The following is a 17,033-nucleotide window of genomic DNA, read 5'->3' as shown; positions in this document are numbered from 1 at the left end:
CAAAGTGTTAGTGTGTGGCAATGTCATGATACAGTCAAGCACTACAAATGCACACTACAGTGCCTGGCAAATTTACGTGGTGATAATATGTTTCTCTTGATCATTAGAGTATGATTAATTCAGACAATGTCCCATATGCTGAGTTACAGCAAGGCACAACATTATTTTTCACAGCCTCTCTCAGAAACCTGGATGTCCAAGCTGTTTATGACTACACAAAAGTTAATAAAATTATGGTGTTACTGTATACCTTAAAGTGAGCAAAACTTTCAGCAGATATGGAAAACATGTTTAGTCAGGATTTGGAAAGAAATAGATCTGATGTCACCGATAAATCACATGTATGAAAAATTACATTTGATCAGTTGAAGGTAGGCTTGTTTTTAGTAACACTGGTAACAAAAAACATTGTCTGAAAAGGGCATTAGCAGCCCTGTGTGACAGGAGGTAGCAAAAGTAGGTAAGGTCCATGAAAAGCTATCTGGATTCATTCTATGTAGGATTTAAAAAACAAGGGGAAAGGTGACTCGGTTCTGCAATGAGTGGTGGTAGCAGTGGGGATGATGATAGAAATGACATAGTCAGGGTTTCTTGTATATAAAAGAATGGAAAGATAATAAGTGGTTGATCAAAAACAAAGCTAGGAAAAAGACCAACCCTACCACACACACATAACCCTTCCACATAAAAATCCAGCCAATGCTAAAATGTTCTCTAAAGTACAAATGATTGTACACAATATTTATAATAACACAGTGCACTTATGAGAAACATACCTACTGCATTTATACCCACTCTGCTTTAAGGAGACATTTATCATTTTCACACAGATGTATGTACGTGCTGCAGACATATTAATGCAGCTGGAAGGGGTACATTAAACTGTTTACAGCAAATCAGTGTTTTATAGCACTAGCTGTAGCTTCAATATATTCAATCTTATTATCCTGGAATATATCCTCATTCTCTTTTTGAATTCTGAATTAATGTTGTTGTCTCTGTTCGGCAATGCCTAATGCTTATGCTGCAAGCATTATGCAAATAAATAAGAGTAATGAAGCTACCTTAGCTCCCCTTCATGGCATGGGAGAAGATGGAACAAGACTCTTATAGCTGTACACAGCTGGGTGTCTGAGTTTTATAAAATGAGGTGACCTGGTCTTACAGTGTATAGCCCTCTTGTATTCTGGCATGAAAAATGAGTGTTTGCAATGTGGCAGGGAACTGGATTTGCACAGGGTAAGCTTCAGACCCATCAGACCCATCGGCAACAGCACTGGGAAGTACAGGCTGCTCCAAAGGCAGCATTACTAGCAATAGGGAGCTGAATATTATGCACCTGTGAGTACTGACAGATCACATATGTGCAGACAGGACTGGTCATGCACACACAGAGGTGATATCTAGCAGTAAATGATAAGTCAATATGATAATGCTTCCACCTGTCTTTCTGGCTACTTGTTTATCTCCCTGGGATTTTACTTCAATGGTCCAAAAATCCAGGCTGCTAAAATGGCTGCTATAGGAAAAAAATACCATCAGATTGTCAGAGAAATATTCCCTCCAAAGCCCTACCTCCTAACCATGAATATGCCCCTGAGATTGCTCCTGTTACAGACTCAGGATGGGTGAAATTCAACCCCACGCGCATGAAATGTTATTTGCAAAACTATCAAATCTCAAGCAGTTTGACAAAAGTAGCTTTATGAAACATAGGTACTTGTTAGTTGGGGTACAGCTTAGCTGGTACTTGTCACTGAAGAGGCAATCTTTAGCGGCCCAGAAATGCAGATATCAGTCTTTACATTTAACTGTACCTGTTGCAAATGCTGACTTTATGAAAAGTATTTTGTTCTTAAGGCAAAGGGAAAGCTTGTCTACAAATATAGCATTTGCTCGACACAATAGAGAGCTGATGAGGTTTTTCAGAAATAATTTATTCAGGAAAAAAATGAAAAGTAACAATTTTCCAGAGATTGTATTTTCTCTGACAGATTCTATTTTACCATGTCTATGAAAAAGAAGTTACAGTGCATTTTGTTTCCTCTCTTGTTCAAAAGGAACATTTCAGTATGAAGAGAAATGCCATCTGGTACTGGGATAATTATAATTTCTCATTAATACCAGCACATTTTAAAAGTAAACTGCAAATATTGCCTCATTAGTATCCCTTGCGAGGCAAGTATTATTTTTAGAGTCTAAGAAGCAAGAGTAAAGATGTGATAAGTGTCTAATACTGCAATGGGAATCAAGTCTCAAAGGAAGAATTAGAGCTTTTTCGTTTCTCATTTTTTTAATTTATTTTAGTTCCCGCTTTGCTACTTGCATAGCACCTATCTCTGAACAGAGGAATTAGATATCCATATACCTAAAAGGGAGGAAGTGTTACATTTTTCTTGGTAATACAAAATTATCTAATATGTGAAGACTGTACATGTTAGCATCTTTTAAATGCCTTTTTCTTTGCCAGTTTAAGGTTGAAGAAGAACCACATTAATCATGAAATGTTTTAAATGTCTGTATCTAGACGAAGGATATAGCAACAGCTCTAGCAATCGGCATAACTCTTTTCACATTGGCAAATCAATGTCCCACCTATTTCAACTCGCAAGAATAGGAACATTAGCTTAGTTCCTGTGCAGATGAAGCCCTGAGTCTGCTAACAAAAAGGCTGATTACTGCTGTCTAGTTCTGGTTTTGTGACAAACACTTGATGGGTATCAAAAGGTGGAAAACATGCATATATTCTGTGCTGCCATCAAACACTGAGAAAGAGGCTGTAGGTTTCTCTTCAGCAATGAGTGTGTTTAGAACTCATTAGAAGGTCTTGTGGGTCAGCATTAAGGTGAGTAAAATGGGCAGGGTGTATTTTTACAAGTAACACTTTTTGACAGGTAAGAATACAAACAAAGGGAATATTTTTTACAGTTACCACAGCTAATTATTTCCATGCTTTTTAATGCTCACGCTTCTATTTTTATAAAGGGGACCATTCTTTTTATATATTTTTGGACACAGATGGTATTAAACACTGGAACCTGTTAAATACATTTTATCATTTTTGTTTGATGTTAGACATAGATGTAAATGTTGAAGACAGAGTTAATATTAAATATTAACTATGATACCAAAATTATCTGAAAAATATTCTGTGGACTTCTATGCAAGATTTATGCATGTTTAGTTTCAAAATAATTTGAAACTGGCAAAAACGGCATCTGAAAATTAAGCTGTAATCTTTCTGATAGTTTCATTATTAACAGTAACATAGATCTTTGCTTTCCAAAGTTAACTGACAGATTTTTTAATGAGACTGAGACAGAAGAAAGTCCAGGGGGATGCTGTCCCTGTGTCCTGCTGACATCTGAAAAATCTACCAGGAGGGAGAGGCAGCTGCTCATGCCTCATGGTATGGAGCCAATCCCAGGTGTCTGCCAAGTGTTTTGATATCTGTGGGTTGAAAGAACTATATTAGGGTAAGTTATTTTTACTATTACAAGAAACTTTCATAAGTGTAAGGACTTCTGTTTGCTACAGTAGTTTTCTTGCATATTGATTACAATCCATTAAATTTTCTTTTTTTTTCTTTTTCTTTTTTTTTTTTTTTTTTTTTAATACTGTAGTTCTGCAACATGCACTAATTTATACAGTGGCCTCTAACAGGTGTCCCAGTAGACTTCACTCACAGCTGTTCTACAAACCAAATGCATGGAATATAAATCTTCCTTTCCTCACATGAGCATTAGCAAGCCAGGCTCCTAGCACAATCTGTTCATCAGTACACTAGTTTCCTTGGAAAGTTCAATATCTTAGCTAATGTTTATTAATTAAGCAATAAGACATGACAGACTGTGCAGCAGCCCTAATTAATGGACACCTCTGGTGCCTGCCACACATCTAAGAAGTGCATTAATCAGTACCAACACAGGTTGGAAGTGACTTACCACAATAATAAAATGGTTATTTACTTAAACAAGAACATTTCTCAAAGTTAATAATGTTTTTAAGCCTCTACATTATACCATGTACAGGATTGAAAAATTTATGAGAGGCATTTTCAAACAGAGTTGCCTAAAGTTCAGCTTCCAAATCCCTGCTTAGGAGTATAAATAGAGGACACTAGATTTGCAGAGGTGTTGAGTGTCTCTGGCTTGCAGTCACCCAATGGGTACTTGTGAAAAGTTGTAGCCTCTGAAAATCAGACTGGGTTTATTTAAGTGGCAGGTATCAGTTTAACACTTCTCTTTGCATCAGCTTGGCTCTGGGCTACCTGTGCTGGCTCCTTGTGATTTGCTTGCTCTGACTGAGGGGTTGGACAAAAGACCCTTGGTAGACTTAGCTCAGCCCCACTGTTCATCTGGCTGAAGAGGTGTGTTCACATGGCAAATAAGCACCATGTCAGACAGCACTGGACTCGTCCCTCCTAGCATTGTCTCCCTTTAGGTAGGGGTGGGCATGTCGTTGGCTTCTATGTTATGCGTGTAAGAAATGAACATTTAACTGGCAGCCACTCAAAACATCACTCACTTAGGCATGGCCTAAAAAAGTGAATTAATTTCCCAAAGTTGTTTAATTAGAAAAGCAATTTGTAAGATGGAATGTCAAACTGCCTCTGTGGAGTTTATACTTGGAATACTTTTGGTACTTGACAAAACTCCACCCAATTCAATAAATATTTTATTGCTAACTAGAGAAGAGTTTTGTTATGATCAAAACACAGTAAGTGTTGTAATGTTAATGTTGCCAGACATTTTGTTGTAGCAGAACCTCTGACTATACTTATGTAAGACCTTATTAACTGTTGTTTGCATAATGTGTGTTTTATCAATCTGTTTAGTGCATGCCCCTCTCTGTTACTTTCCCTGCCATATGTACAGTATCACTGGGCTTTGGGAAAGTCCTATTATTTCTGCAAAATAAGCTCATGTGAATTCAGAGTAATTTATTGTACTAAAAGAAATGTCCCAATATCCAGCAAAGTAATCGTTACAGTATGTCTAATAACTGGAAATTTCCCAATGACATTTAGAGTCACTAAATGTATTTAGAAGGTCACAGGTGCTCACTGTTAACATTTCAGCACTGAAAGTCTGTGGGTAGGGCTCTGGAGAAAAGGAGTCCTTTGTGTTTTGCATTGCTGAACTGCAGGGAAAGCCCCCAGCAGTCAGCATCATTAGCATAAGCAGCATCCATAGGGCCCACAACATTATTCTGAAATAACAGATACTTCTGTTTTGGATGTAGGAGTAATTAAAGGTTGCTATCTTCATGCTGTGGCAGAATATTTAATATACTCTAAATGGAGGGGTCACTTTATGAATTTCACTGCTGGCATGGCCTTGAATAGCTATGTCATAGGGTCTGATAAAGGGAAAGAGGACGGGCTGAAGCTAGCCTCAAAGAAAGGGAGAGGCAGCTGGAATGAAGGTCTCTGTTCTGCACTACTCTTACCTTGCGACTTGGACTCTATGTGAGGGTCCTACCAGTCATTCAAACCTCTTCCCAATGTGAATAGTGGGGCTGAATGGACTCGATGGAAAGTCTCTCTCTTGTCCCCTTCCCAGTTAGTGGTAACAGCCATGGGACAGTCAAGAGGTGGGCTGGTAATAGAGCCAATGTGAGGAGAAGGATTATGACTACAGGAGAAGTAAAAGAGATTATGGCAGTTGGGTTCCTCATAGAGGCTTGACCCAACACCACATGAAATCACTCACAACTGGAATAGAGACTGAAATTCCCCATGTTGTAACACAAGATCGTATGACAGTGGGACAGGATGATACAGCAAAAAAAGCATCTTCTTCCTACCACCTCCTCGAGCTGCAGTCACCAGCAGCTGCCCATCACCTGCAGCTAGATAAGCAGACTGCCAGGATGAAGGGCAGAGGCAAAGTTACAGAGAGGTGACATTGCAGTTGGAAGCACTGGCATTGCACAGAAGCCAGGCAGCATGGTAGGGCTGACTTTGTTCAGAAGTATCTTCAGCTTCGTGAACTTCTTTAATCTCTAAAAAAACCAACCATGAACGAGGTGCTGCAGAGGGAAGGGAGAAATGAAATACCAATTACACAGTGAGGAAAACCAGGCAAAAGACTACTGTCCACGATATGCTCAGAGGATGTGCCAGAGGCAACTGACAGGGGCAACAGCAGGAAGGACTATGAGCCAGTGCTGCATTTATGACAGTGCAGTCCCTCAACCAGGCAGTGCTAATGGGGGTGGAAGGGAAAAAGTAACTGCCCAGTGAGCCTCGCTTGTAAAGGCACACGTGGACATTGTACTTCCTATTCAGAGCACTGAGTGGACTGAAAACCATGAAATTCCATCAAAACATAAGAAAACACTTTTCTACTGTGCATGTGACCGAGCACTGGCACAGGTTGCCCAGCGAGGTTGTAGAGTCTCCATCCTTGGAGATACTCAAAACGTCATCAGAGACAGCCCCGAGCAAACTGTTTTAGCTGACGCTGCTTGAGCAGGGAGGCTGGACTAGACAATCTTGAAAGGTCCCTCAACTTCTGCTGTTGTATGATTCTGTGATTTGCTAGTACCTTCTTCCCGGTTTCTTATTCTGTTCGATCTCCTGTTAAAAGAAGGCTCACAGTGAAGCTAACCATTGCATCTATTAGTTTGGGAAGGCAGAATATTTGAGGCTATACCTGCATTTTGATACAAAGTGCATTCCATGCAATGCAGAGTAATCTGGTTTTGCAACAGCATAAAGATAACAGACTGATATTGCCATGACTGTGTTCAGCTTTGCTTCTGAATGGAAGATTACCTCAAGAATAGCACCCTCTGCTATTACAAGGCTGAAACAATGTCCCAACTCCTTAGCAATTGGCTCCTAAAACACCACAATTTACAATATGGCTTTTTTAAGGAAAACAATGGCAGTTTGCCTTACATTTGTTTTTGTAAGCTGTAGCACCTCAGGAGCTGATAAGTGGCTCTCAGTTCAGGCAAGGTACTGAGGCCAGGGTACTCATATATTATTAGCTGGACTCTGCTTGTTCATTCTGTTTCATTAACTTTGAACCCATTGTCCAACTTCAATCCAATTAAGTAAGTTGTGTAAGACTCAGCAGCTGGGTAGAGACATAACGGGGGTAGGACACAGAGACTTAAATATATGAGAAATCTGTACACAGATGATTTCACACTGTGCCCCAGGGAAAAAAATAGCCTTAATTCAGTTGTCTAAGCTTAGGTGTCTAATTTTAGGCACCCTAGGGTACCCTGCTTGGCCTTTGGTTGTTGCTGCAGAAGGACTCAGGTCTCCTGCATGTCCTGTGCCAGCCGCATGTGGAGATCTTCATTACTGTAGGGCATCTCGAAGGCCAACAGATTGCTAGCTGTGGGAAACAGAATTGACCCTACTGGGCTTATCTGATTTTTTCACAGTAGATCCATGATGTGTTTATAGTTCAGATAGTACCAAAATAATGTCTCCATTGAAGAGAAAAGGTCTATCTCAGCTCAGTGGTTGCTTGTTCTCTTCAGATGGGCAACCAGCTACCACTGTCTGCACAAACAACAGAAACATAGCTCAAAACCAGGCACAGCATGTATCATTCCATACCTCGTGTTAATTAAGGAGCACAGCAGGGAGCTGGGCTGCTGGCAGGTAGATGCGTGGAGAGGGGATGAAGGCTGTAGGAATTGTCAGGGGAGAATGATCTACAGGAGAGTTGGTCTAATTCCAAAGGGTAAACTCACAAGAGAAATGCTGGAGAGAAGTAGGATTATAGTACTGGTGAGGCTGTAGAGTACAAATCCAAAGGAAATAAGGCTTTATTAGTTCTGCTAGTCTTTTCTGTTTTGGGTGGTTTTAGTTGTTTTTTTTCTTTTCTTCCTGAAACACTCTGAAATGATGTTTTTTTAATGAAAATCTCTCTCAGATCTTTATCCCCAAATGACTGATCAGCCTTAACAAGCAACCAGACTTGAACAGCTGAATAACTTAGCAACAATATAAAAACAGCCATCTGGGAAAAGTCTTGTCAACTCTTCAGAACTGATGCAGAGGTATTCCAGGCACATATATGAGAGAGGTTAAGATGGGTTGGCTGATATTCTGCATTTTGACAGAGAGATTGATGGGTGGTGTGAAGACTGAGCATACCAGTTTGAGCTGTCATAAGGATCTATCAAACAAGAGAATTAGTGAAAATTTAAATTGTGGTGAAGAGAAAAAAACATTTCCCCTTTCCCATGCTTCGTTTTCTAGGACAAGTCTTCAATTTTACTAGAAGCAAATGTGTTTTTTTAATTGGGAAGGCTTATTTGGCCACTTCTGCAAAAAAGTCAGAGGAAAACATAACTTTGTTATGAAGGAGGACTATTGTCCTGCAGTGCGGTTAAGCCTATACATAGTTTTTAAGGTAAACAGAATACATTTAACTCTTAGAAAGGAGAATTGGCAAATACATTTCTGATGGCAGCTTAACTCTTTTAGAATTTAACTATGTATGCCCATTGAAGGGTACTGTCAGATTGTACTGGAGATAATGGGCCAACTTCATCATCAGAATAGCTCCAGTATTACCTCAAGTTTTGATTTATATCTTAACTGAGATCTACATCAACTTGCATATCTGATGCAGATTCCCAGGGATTTGGATGAAAGCCACATACAGCCAGCATTAGGACCTGGCAAGCTGACTATGACTCTGTAGTATGTCTTTAGTCCATGGGAGGAAGCTAGTCAAGGTTTTGGTTATAGAGGGCCAAATCTTCAGGTTGCATAAATTAACTGTCCCATTGAAGTTGACAGAGTTACGCTGATTTAAATAAATTGAGGTTCCAGCCTAGAAAGTGAATGAGAAAGCAAAGTAGAGCAGGGAGTGACAATCATTTTCAAGGAACATTTCAACAACTTGTCAATTAGTCCTAGGCAGTACTTACATCCTGGTTGGACATCTCCCAGTACGGTCTCTCACCGTAGGACATCACCTCCCACATTACAATCCCATAGCTCCATGCGTCACTTGCTGAAGAGAACTTCCGGTAAGCTATCGCTTCAGGAGCGGTCCACCTTATGGGGATTTTTCCACCCTGGAAAATATGTTGAAAACTTGTCAATATGACTAGAATACAGAATAGCACATGTTTAAAAGAAAAGAAAAAAATAAATATCCTGAATGCTGAGATTCTACATTCTGTCTTCTGCCAGTTTGCCTTGTCAATTTGCTGCAAGTGGAAGGGAAGAAATATACCTTTCTTGAAATTTTTAAAAATTTGTTTTCATTTGTAGTCTAATTGACCAAAGCCAGCACTTTGTGAAAACAAAACTCCGTTCAAATAACAGAAAGCATTTTAGATGATTCATGTTTGTTCAGTCATATAATTAGTCAGAACATGCCTTTTGACCGAAAACATCCCAAGCCTGAAATTCCTAGTACTTTGACATTTAACTCTTTTTCCTTAAACAAAACAGAAACATCTATTGCAAAATGGAACACTGAAAGCACTTAATAAAATTATATAATCAGAAAGGGAACTACAGGCTTTCTGTTATTCTTTACTTCTGATAATCTCTTCTAATTTTTGTTGTGCCCTTTAAATATCCAGGTAAATAGCAAACCAAGTGTGTTTCTAATAGGCATTTCCTTAGGATGTTGAATAGTTTCATTCTGCAGCTTTCAACTTAAAGTCCAAGCGCTATCAGAAAATATTTGTAAGGACTCAATAAACCTGACTTACTCTTTACAAGACCACAGGATGCAGAATCTTCTCTGACATTAGTAATTTAAACCACTGAATCTCTTCTATTCTTCCATAGTTTATGTACGAAATCTACTTTTCCATTTCAGATCAGAGTATTTCTTCTCCAGATACATTTCTCTTTTCTAAAGTATACATTTATTATCATTCTCCATTTAACTCTATATATAAAGTAGAGAGAGAGCAGTATGCTTAAGGTGCCACTAGGTGGTAGAAGGATGCAGTCAGTGGAGCTGAGCTCACTTAGCAGTAGTTGCTTTCAACAAGCAGTAATAGATTCTGCTCACTATTATAATTGTATTTCTGACAGAAACAAAAGAAGAAATGAACTAGAACATCCGTTTGGCAATTGAAGAGAAGCCATGGTTAAAAACAAGTATGTAAATCTCTGTTAATTTGCTTTGAATATATAAGAAATTGTCTGCAAGTTTTGAGGCCTGACTTCAACTGACTGAGAAGATGCTTATTCTACCAAAAAAGTGTTCAAAAGCAAAGCTCTGTGTCTGGTGATGTGCCTGTAAGCTAACTTCTCATCACTGAGTCTCACCCACTGATGAAAAATGTATGGTTAACATATGGTTAATATGTTGTATGACAGTTATGATAGTAGCCAAGATGTCCTTTGTATGATGTTACATTTTTTGCAGCTGCTTTTTTAAAGCCTTTGCTTGCTCAGTTGTGGTTGAAGTCAGTGGCAATCCACTTACTGATTTTGGCAGTAGTAAGATAAAGGTAACACTTTATTTTGTATTTTTGCCCAAGCACTTCCCCTACCCTCTTTTTTTTTAATTCAATAATCTGGTGGTCATATCACTCCTCTGGCATGTCAGAGAGGCAAAGGACTTTACACCCCATGTGCTGCCATCTCTAAGCCCGCCCTAGCCAGCATGGCAGGGTGTGATGCTCTTGATCCCTTCCTGGTACAGCTGTTCCACTTGGGAAGCAATTACAAATGGTTTTGGGTATGAGAATGAAGAAATAGGGTGACAAAGGAGATTTGTGATAAGACATTCTCCAAGGAAAGACCAGCCTAATTTCTTGTCTCTTTCCCAGGAGAAAGTTAAACCTTCTAAATGAATTGGATAAGAGCATTTGGTGTTTGAGCTCATGGTCTGGTTTGCAATGGTGTTTTGGTGGGATATGTGAGGCAGTGGAAGATTTAGATACTCAGTACCCCAAATGTACACTACACACTGGGCTGTCCAACGAAAAGGATGTGTCCTCTGAGCCACAGAGAGTTTGAGGGTCTAACTACAGAGTATAGTTCAAAACATCTCCTCACACCAGAGTTATAAGCCTTATCTTTTTTACTGGATCAGGTTTAGTCCTTTATTTTTAAATATTTTATTGCCAAAACGTAGGTGATTTCATCCCTAGATCCCTGGCTTCTGCAGATTTTTAGGGACAATCAGTATTTTCCTGGCTTAAGTCACAGGGTCATGGTAGGTATTTAACTCCTTCTTTGGACCTGGACACATGCACCTTTAAAAAGGTCAGCAAGAGTCATGCTGATCCGTATCACAAGAGACACTGCCCTGACAACCCTGAACATCCTTCCTCAGCAGCAGCGTATCAGTCCTGGCTGACAAGTGATGTAGAAGGTAAGACATCTGTTCCAACACAAGAGTTCACTCTCTGAACCTTGTCTTGCGAAGCACTCCCCCTTGATGCCTTTTGCTTTATGTCCACTCAAGGTACTTTCTGGAGTGCCATACCAGCATTCGAGGGAGGATGCAAAATCAAAATTCTGTATTTTCTTTCCTTATCACCGATCTCAGGAGATGACAGGGAAAAAAGTCTACCAGTGTAGATGGTTGTGTTACTATAAGACTTTATTTATCAACACAAAATGATGAATCAACAAATTTACTATGAGACTATATTTCCAATTTGGAGGGCTTTATTAATCATTCATTATTTTTCTAATTTTAATGAAAAGTCATGTTAATAATTAAATACCTACTCTTAGGGAAAACAAATCTATACACGCAAATAAAAGGCATTTGGATAATTATAGATTTTAATTTTAATGTTTATAACATAATAGGAAAATTGTTTTTTAAAGCGTGTTCTTTTCATAAATCTGATTATGTATTTCCAAATTATACTCAAAAAAGAGGTCACATCTTGAGCAGCGTTTGCAGCTAGATTTGTGACTACTGGCTAGCTATGAGTTTCAAAGAATCTGATTAGACCCTACAACTAGTTTCATGATACAGCTTTACTGACTGAACCCTTTTGGACTGAAACAGTAGTGGCTCACTGAGTGTGAAAATGAGGATGGAGAACAGAGTCTTAACAAAATTCAAGGCAGTTCATGTTCAAGGGCATAAGATATGTTCAGTGTTGTAATGTAAAATAAAATTCTTTTCTGCTAGCTCTAATAACAGGGTGAAGCAAAACCTCTAAAATTTTTACAATGGATTCATCCTATGTATGAAGATGTTCTGTTCATCAAAATGTAAATTTCAATACTTAATTATGTTTGCAGAATATCTTTCTATGCAAAAAAGTTGGTTTATTTATTTGAAAGCCATTCAAAAGGCAGAGGTTGCAATATGACTACCTTAAGAGATGTATATGACTGAACAGTAGTAATAGCTGCTCATGCATAATAAAAGAACACACAAGGTTTAGAATAGCTGAAAATATATTTCCTGTTTCTGATTAGAGTAATAAACAGTGTTACTAATATTGCACATCTTTTTAAATTTTGATCTAACTGGGAAATAGTTACTGTTTACTCAATGCCTCACCTTCAAATTAAGATAATTTATAAATCACATATTTTACTACTGTAGCAATGAAATCTGTCACAGCTCCCTGTATCAGAAAGCCCTTACACAAGCCCATTTTGCTTTTACGTTATTCTCTCTCTTTTGAAGGCTGGGGGGAAGGGGCAGAAGGAGTGTTAGGAACCAAATTGTATTTCATTTCATTTCATACCTTAATAATGACATCAGTGATAAGCTAATTTTATTTTCACATAGTAAAAGAACACTAACACTGCTATTCAAATAATTAGAATTCAGCCTTCTTTTCTGTATGCTGCCAGCTGAATAGTGTCTATCTTGATTTTTTTCTTGATTGTAATTTAATAAGCAATTTTACTATGCAGTGTCAAGAGTCCCCTTGCAATTGAACATTAGGCTCACATTGCTTACCTTGTAGAACTGTTTAGAGATCAGTCCTTGAAATTCAATTTACCCCCTTGCCCACCCACACCCACGCTTGCTTTCCCCACAGAGTTGGCAACAGCACAGCTTGCCACACGTTTAAAGACAGAATTGAAACTACATGTTGCAGAATGCCTCATTCTTTCACCCAAGCTATGCATGAGGGAAAGAGTCTTCCCAAAATGCCATCTCTTCTCTGAACTTAGAACAAAAAAATGTGCCTATGCTCTGTTACGTGAAGAGACCCTGGCGAGGCAACTGACACTGACATTATATGTTGTACAATGGGCCACAAAGTCTATCCCTTACTCTGCGTTTTTGGCATCTCCCACTTTCTTTAATTAAATAATTAAACATATTTTAGAACTCCAGCAGAACAATGTACCTGGCAGCTACGGCCCATTACTCTACCATGATGAAGGTCGGGATGTATCAGCAACCTCAGATTGCTTGATGTGCAAAATGACAGAGAGGGCACAGAAGCAAAGAAGGAAGCCTGTTAGATGCCCAGAACTTTTGGCATGCCCTGCTAGCTAATTAAAGTGAGGAGTAATACCACTGAGAACCTTAGATATAAAACTGAAGGTAAGATGTATGAGCTCCTACTGGATGTGCAAAGACAGTGATACACGTGAGCAACCAGAAGCAGACACAGTGCATCAGACTCACGATGTCCCAGAACTAGCATGATGTGAAACAATGCCTCTTTCCCTTGAAAAGCCTGTTCTGTATTTTCTTTGAATGACAGACACTGCAGACGGACTGTCACAGAGCTGGCTGCAGTTTTACTGAATACTGAGGTGCAAACCCTTCAGTTCCAGGTGCACAGACATCTAGAACTGCCTATTTCTAGGACAAAAGGTACTGAACTATGTGCAGCATTAGTCTAATCTGGGACAATAATTCCTATGCATCTGTCAGTTACTATTCCTTTATGTTATGTTAACCTGTCAGTTACTTATTCCTTATACAATGTTACTGAATCGTGCAATAATTTTTCCATGACACAAGTGTAGTATCTGTCTTTTTCTCCACCCCAAATGACAGAAATGGGGAAAAAAAGAACTTCAGAGTGAAGAGAGACAAAAGTAATGAGAGATTAGTTTTAAATATTGGACATAATTCATCATTCTGTATAAAAGCCTTATGCCACTTCACTGGAGCAATGCTTTTATTTCAGCATATGAATCAAATTTTTCATGTGCAAAGTTACAAATAGTCAGAATTTAGCATCCTCAAATCATAATTTAAAACTATTCAGTATTATCAACAGTCTTCCATAGCGTCTATTGAAATATCAGAGAAACTACATGGCAAGATAACAAAAATTCTCTGAAAAAGCATTTCAGAATTTGTTCTCATTATGCCCAATTCCAGTCAGTTCTACCAGTCTTTCATTTCCCTCAGAACTGAAATGAACAAAACTCACTGATTTTCAAAAAGACTGGATTTGCTTTTAATCTCTGGGAAAATATTCATTTTCTTTCAAATATCCTGATTAACAATGCTAAAGTTAAATATGTGGAACTTGATTTTTTTCCCCCTAAGTTAGCTATCCAATTTTTCAGAACAAGTTATTTTTGATTTTGAGAAGATGTCAATTTTAGTGAATATTAACCCCTACAGTACACATCTATTTGTGTCTTCAAAAAGGGGGAAAGCTGTGGATGGATAGAAAGAATCAGCACTTAAGATATTGGCAGAACTAAAACGGTCAACTTGAAACGTCTGTCTACTGATCATCAGAAACACTTCATGTTAATTAGCATTAACATCAGAGGTATAGCAGGATGCTTCTCCAAAATACTCTACCCAACCTCTCATTTTGTCTTCCTAAAGGTCATCAGTAAGATGAATTGAGTAGTGGTATACATACACACAAAACCTCCAGAAATACAGACATATCCTACCCTACCGTCTTTTAGTTCAAAAATTAAAATATTAAATTACTTTGCTAAAAAGGAGAATTATGAAATCCAGAATGATCTCTAGACAGCTGGGATTCTCAGTAGTAGTAGTAGCATTTCCTTTGAAACAAAACCCTTCGACATGCAGTTCTTTGCCTGTTCTGAGGAATTGATCTTCACTTGGGTTGAAAGATAAGTAGTCTGATAAAAATGCATAGCTTTGACCCTCAAAATCCACATAAACAGTAGTGAATATTTCTGACCACTTACATCTGTCCTGCATTCATGTTTTCTTGACAGTGCAATTTAAAGAACTTTATACAATGACAAATATACAGCAAAGTACCGAATACAATTGGTTGATACCTTTGTCTCTTGTTTGTGTAACTAACTGGACTACAGACATCTTTTCTTGTTAGCTGTGATGCATTTATCTACAAGGTATCATTGAAACACCCAAGGTTTTTACCCATTTATTTTAAGAACATATATTTGTTTAGTTTTTAAATGACCAAAGTAGTTCATTCCCTAGATTGAGCAAAAGGGGTCCGTGTTTGAAGATGAGCAGAGGTCTCGCTCTTCCAGAGCTGAAAGCTCAGTGTGCTTTTCTTTAGAAGAGGAAGGGGAGAGAAAGTAAAGAGGAAGAAAGGAAAGACAGAAAAGAGAAAAAAAAGATTCAGAAGTTAACTGCTTTACACATCAGTACAGACAGCTAGAGCTGTCAGAGAGCAGCCAGAGCAGGGCTACTCCCCAAGGGCGGGGGAGCCAGGAGCGGCCGGCACGCAGGCTGGGAGATGCCCTTGTGGGCAGGGTGCACCCCATGGCACCTGGGGGGATGAGCAGGGCAGGGTGGTGATCGACCATCCTGTGAGCATCAGGCGAAGGAAAGGTAGCAAGCCAAGGTGAATCCAACATATCCAAACAACTTCAATCCAACAGGGCTGGGGCTGGCCAGCCACAATGTCGCTGGAGCAGGGATTGATGGACCCAAGCTGAACTGAAATAGGGTCCCAGGCCCATGGGCAGGGGTGGAGGGAAGTCCCAGCAGGCTGGTAAGGACTGGTGGTGTCCTCAGAGCCCTGGTAAGAACTAGACAATTGTACACAAGTATTTTGAAAAACCTCTTTGTGACTAGTCTTCTGAAAGGTAATGGTGAGACTGATGGGGCCAAGGAGTCTTATAACGTTTTAGAGAGTGGGATTTTGCATTTCCCTAGGATTAAGAATGCACCAGTGAATTTTACAGTATTGGGTGCCTGGCCCTCAATAACAGAGAAACCCTTTCCTTTTCTGAAATTAAATATCAGAACCATGCATCTCTACCAAATCCAGTTTAGAAACTATAGCACTACTTGACAGTAATGATAGGAAAAAATGTCATTTTTCTAGAAACTCATATTTCTGGCAAAGATCTATCTCTTTTCAAGAGCATCAATTTCAAGCTATCTGCCAGCTGTGTCAGCACAGCTCACACTACAGCCGTAACCAATTTCTTGAAAGTTACTCCTACAGATCTCTTCAATCTGCACATCCAGAGCCTATCCACTTTGCTTACACAAGTAGTCCTGCTGAAGTCAATGGAAAACGTGAAAAGGATTTGTTCTGAGATGTTTATTTGAAGGATGCCTTACTTTGCAGAACTCTGTAACAAAGGAATTTGCTACGAAGTCCATTCTTACAGCAGAACTGAGTTACAGAATACAAGTCTTTCTCTAAACCCAAGTAATTTAAATGGAAAAAAAAAAATAGATGTTACTAGGCAATATTCTTTCTTAAAAGCATCAGTGAAGACTTGTCTCTGAAAGGGTGCCCCTGACTTGCCCAGGGTTTCATGAAGTGTTTATTGGATCAAAAGTAAACTGTTACCTTGTGCTGCTTGAACACTTCATGTCATTAACTATCACTAATGATTTCACAGCTACTGATTTCCACATGCATATCTAGTTGACATGCACAACAAACAGTTCCTATGTTTCAGTAACCAAGTGGCCTCTCTCTGGCCATAATTCCCAGATCATTCATACTGCCTTGTCCTTGAACTCCTGCCATAATTCCTACCACACCATACAATTTGAAGTGGCCAATAAAAACTCAGAAACATATGGAAACTCGAAAATTAAGGACAAAATGAAAGGGATATAAATGCAAAATTAACATCATATAGGCTACGGTTCTGTCTCCAGTATACATTTTCATACTCCATTCTTTGGGATGCTCTACTAGAC

The 17,033-nt window shown here is 38.9% G+C and overlaps 1 protein-coding gene across 3 annotated transcripts in view; it reads right to left on the bottom strand.

Annotated features, from left to right (window-relative positions):
• Window positions 1-17,033, bottom strand: part of EPHA6 (EPH receptor A6) — a 527,052-nt gene that overhangs the window by 8,500 nt on the left and 501,519 nt on the right. For all 3 annotated transcript variants that reach the window (XM_074856969.1, XM_074856950.1, XM_074856960.1), the window contains one exon: window positions 8,908-9,057. In XM_074856969.1, coding sequence (XP_074713070.1) covers window positions 8,908-9,057 — 150 coding nt within the window. The remainder of the gene's footprint in view (window positions 1-8,907; window positions 9,058-17,033) is intronic.

The sequence above is a fragment of the Strix uralensis genome, chromosome 2 (assembly GCF_047716275.1).
Source record: "Strix uralensis isolate ZFMK-TIS-50842 chromosome 2, bStrUra1, whole genome shotgun sequence".
Classification (NCBI taxonomy): domain Eukaryota; kingdom Metazoa; phylum Chordata; class Aves; order Strigiformes; family Strigidae; genus Strix; species Strix uralensis.
This window is presented reverse-complemented; position numbering and strand designations above follow the sequence as displayed.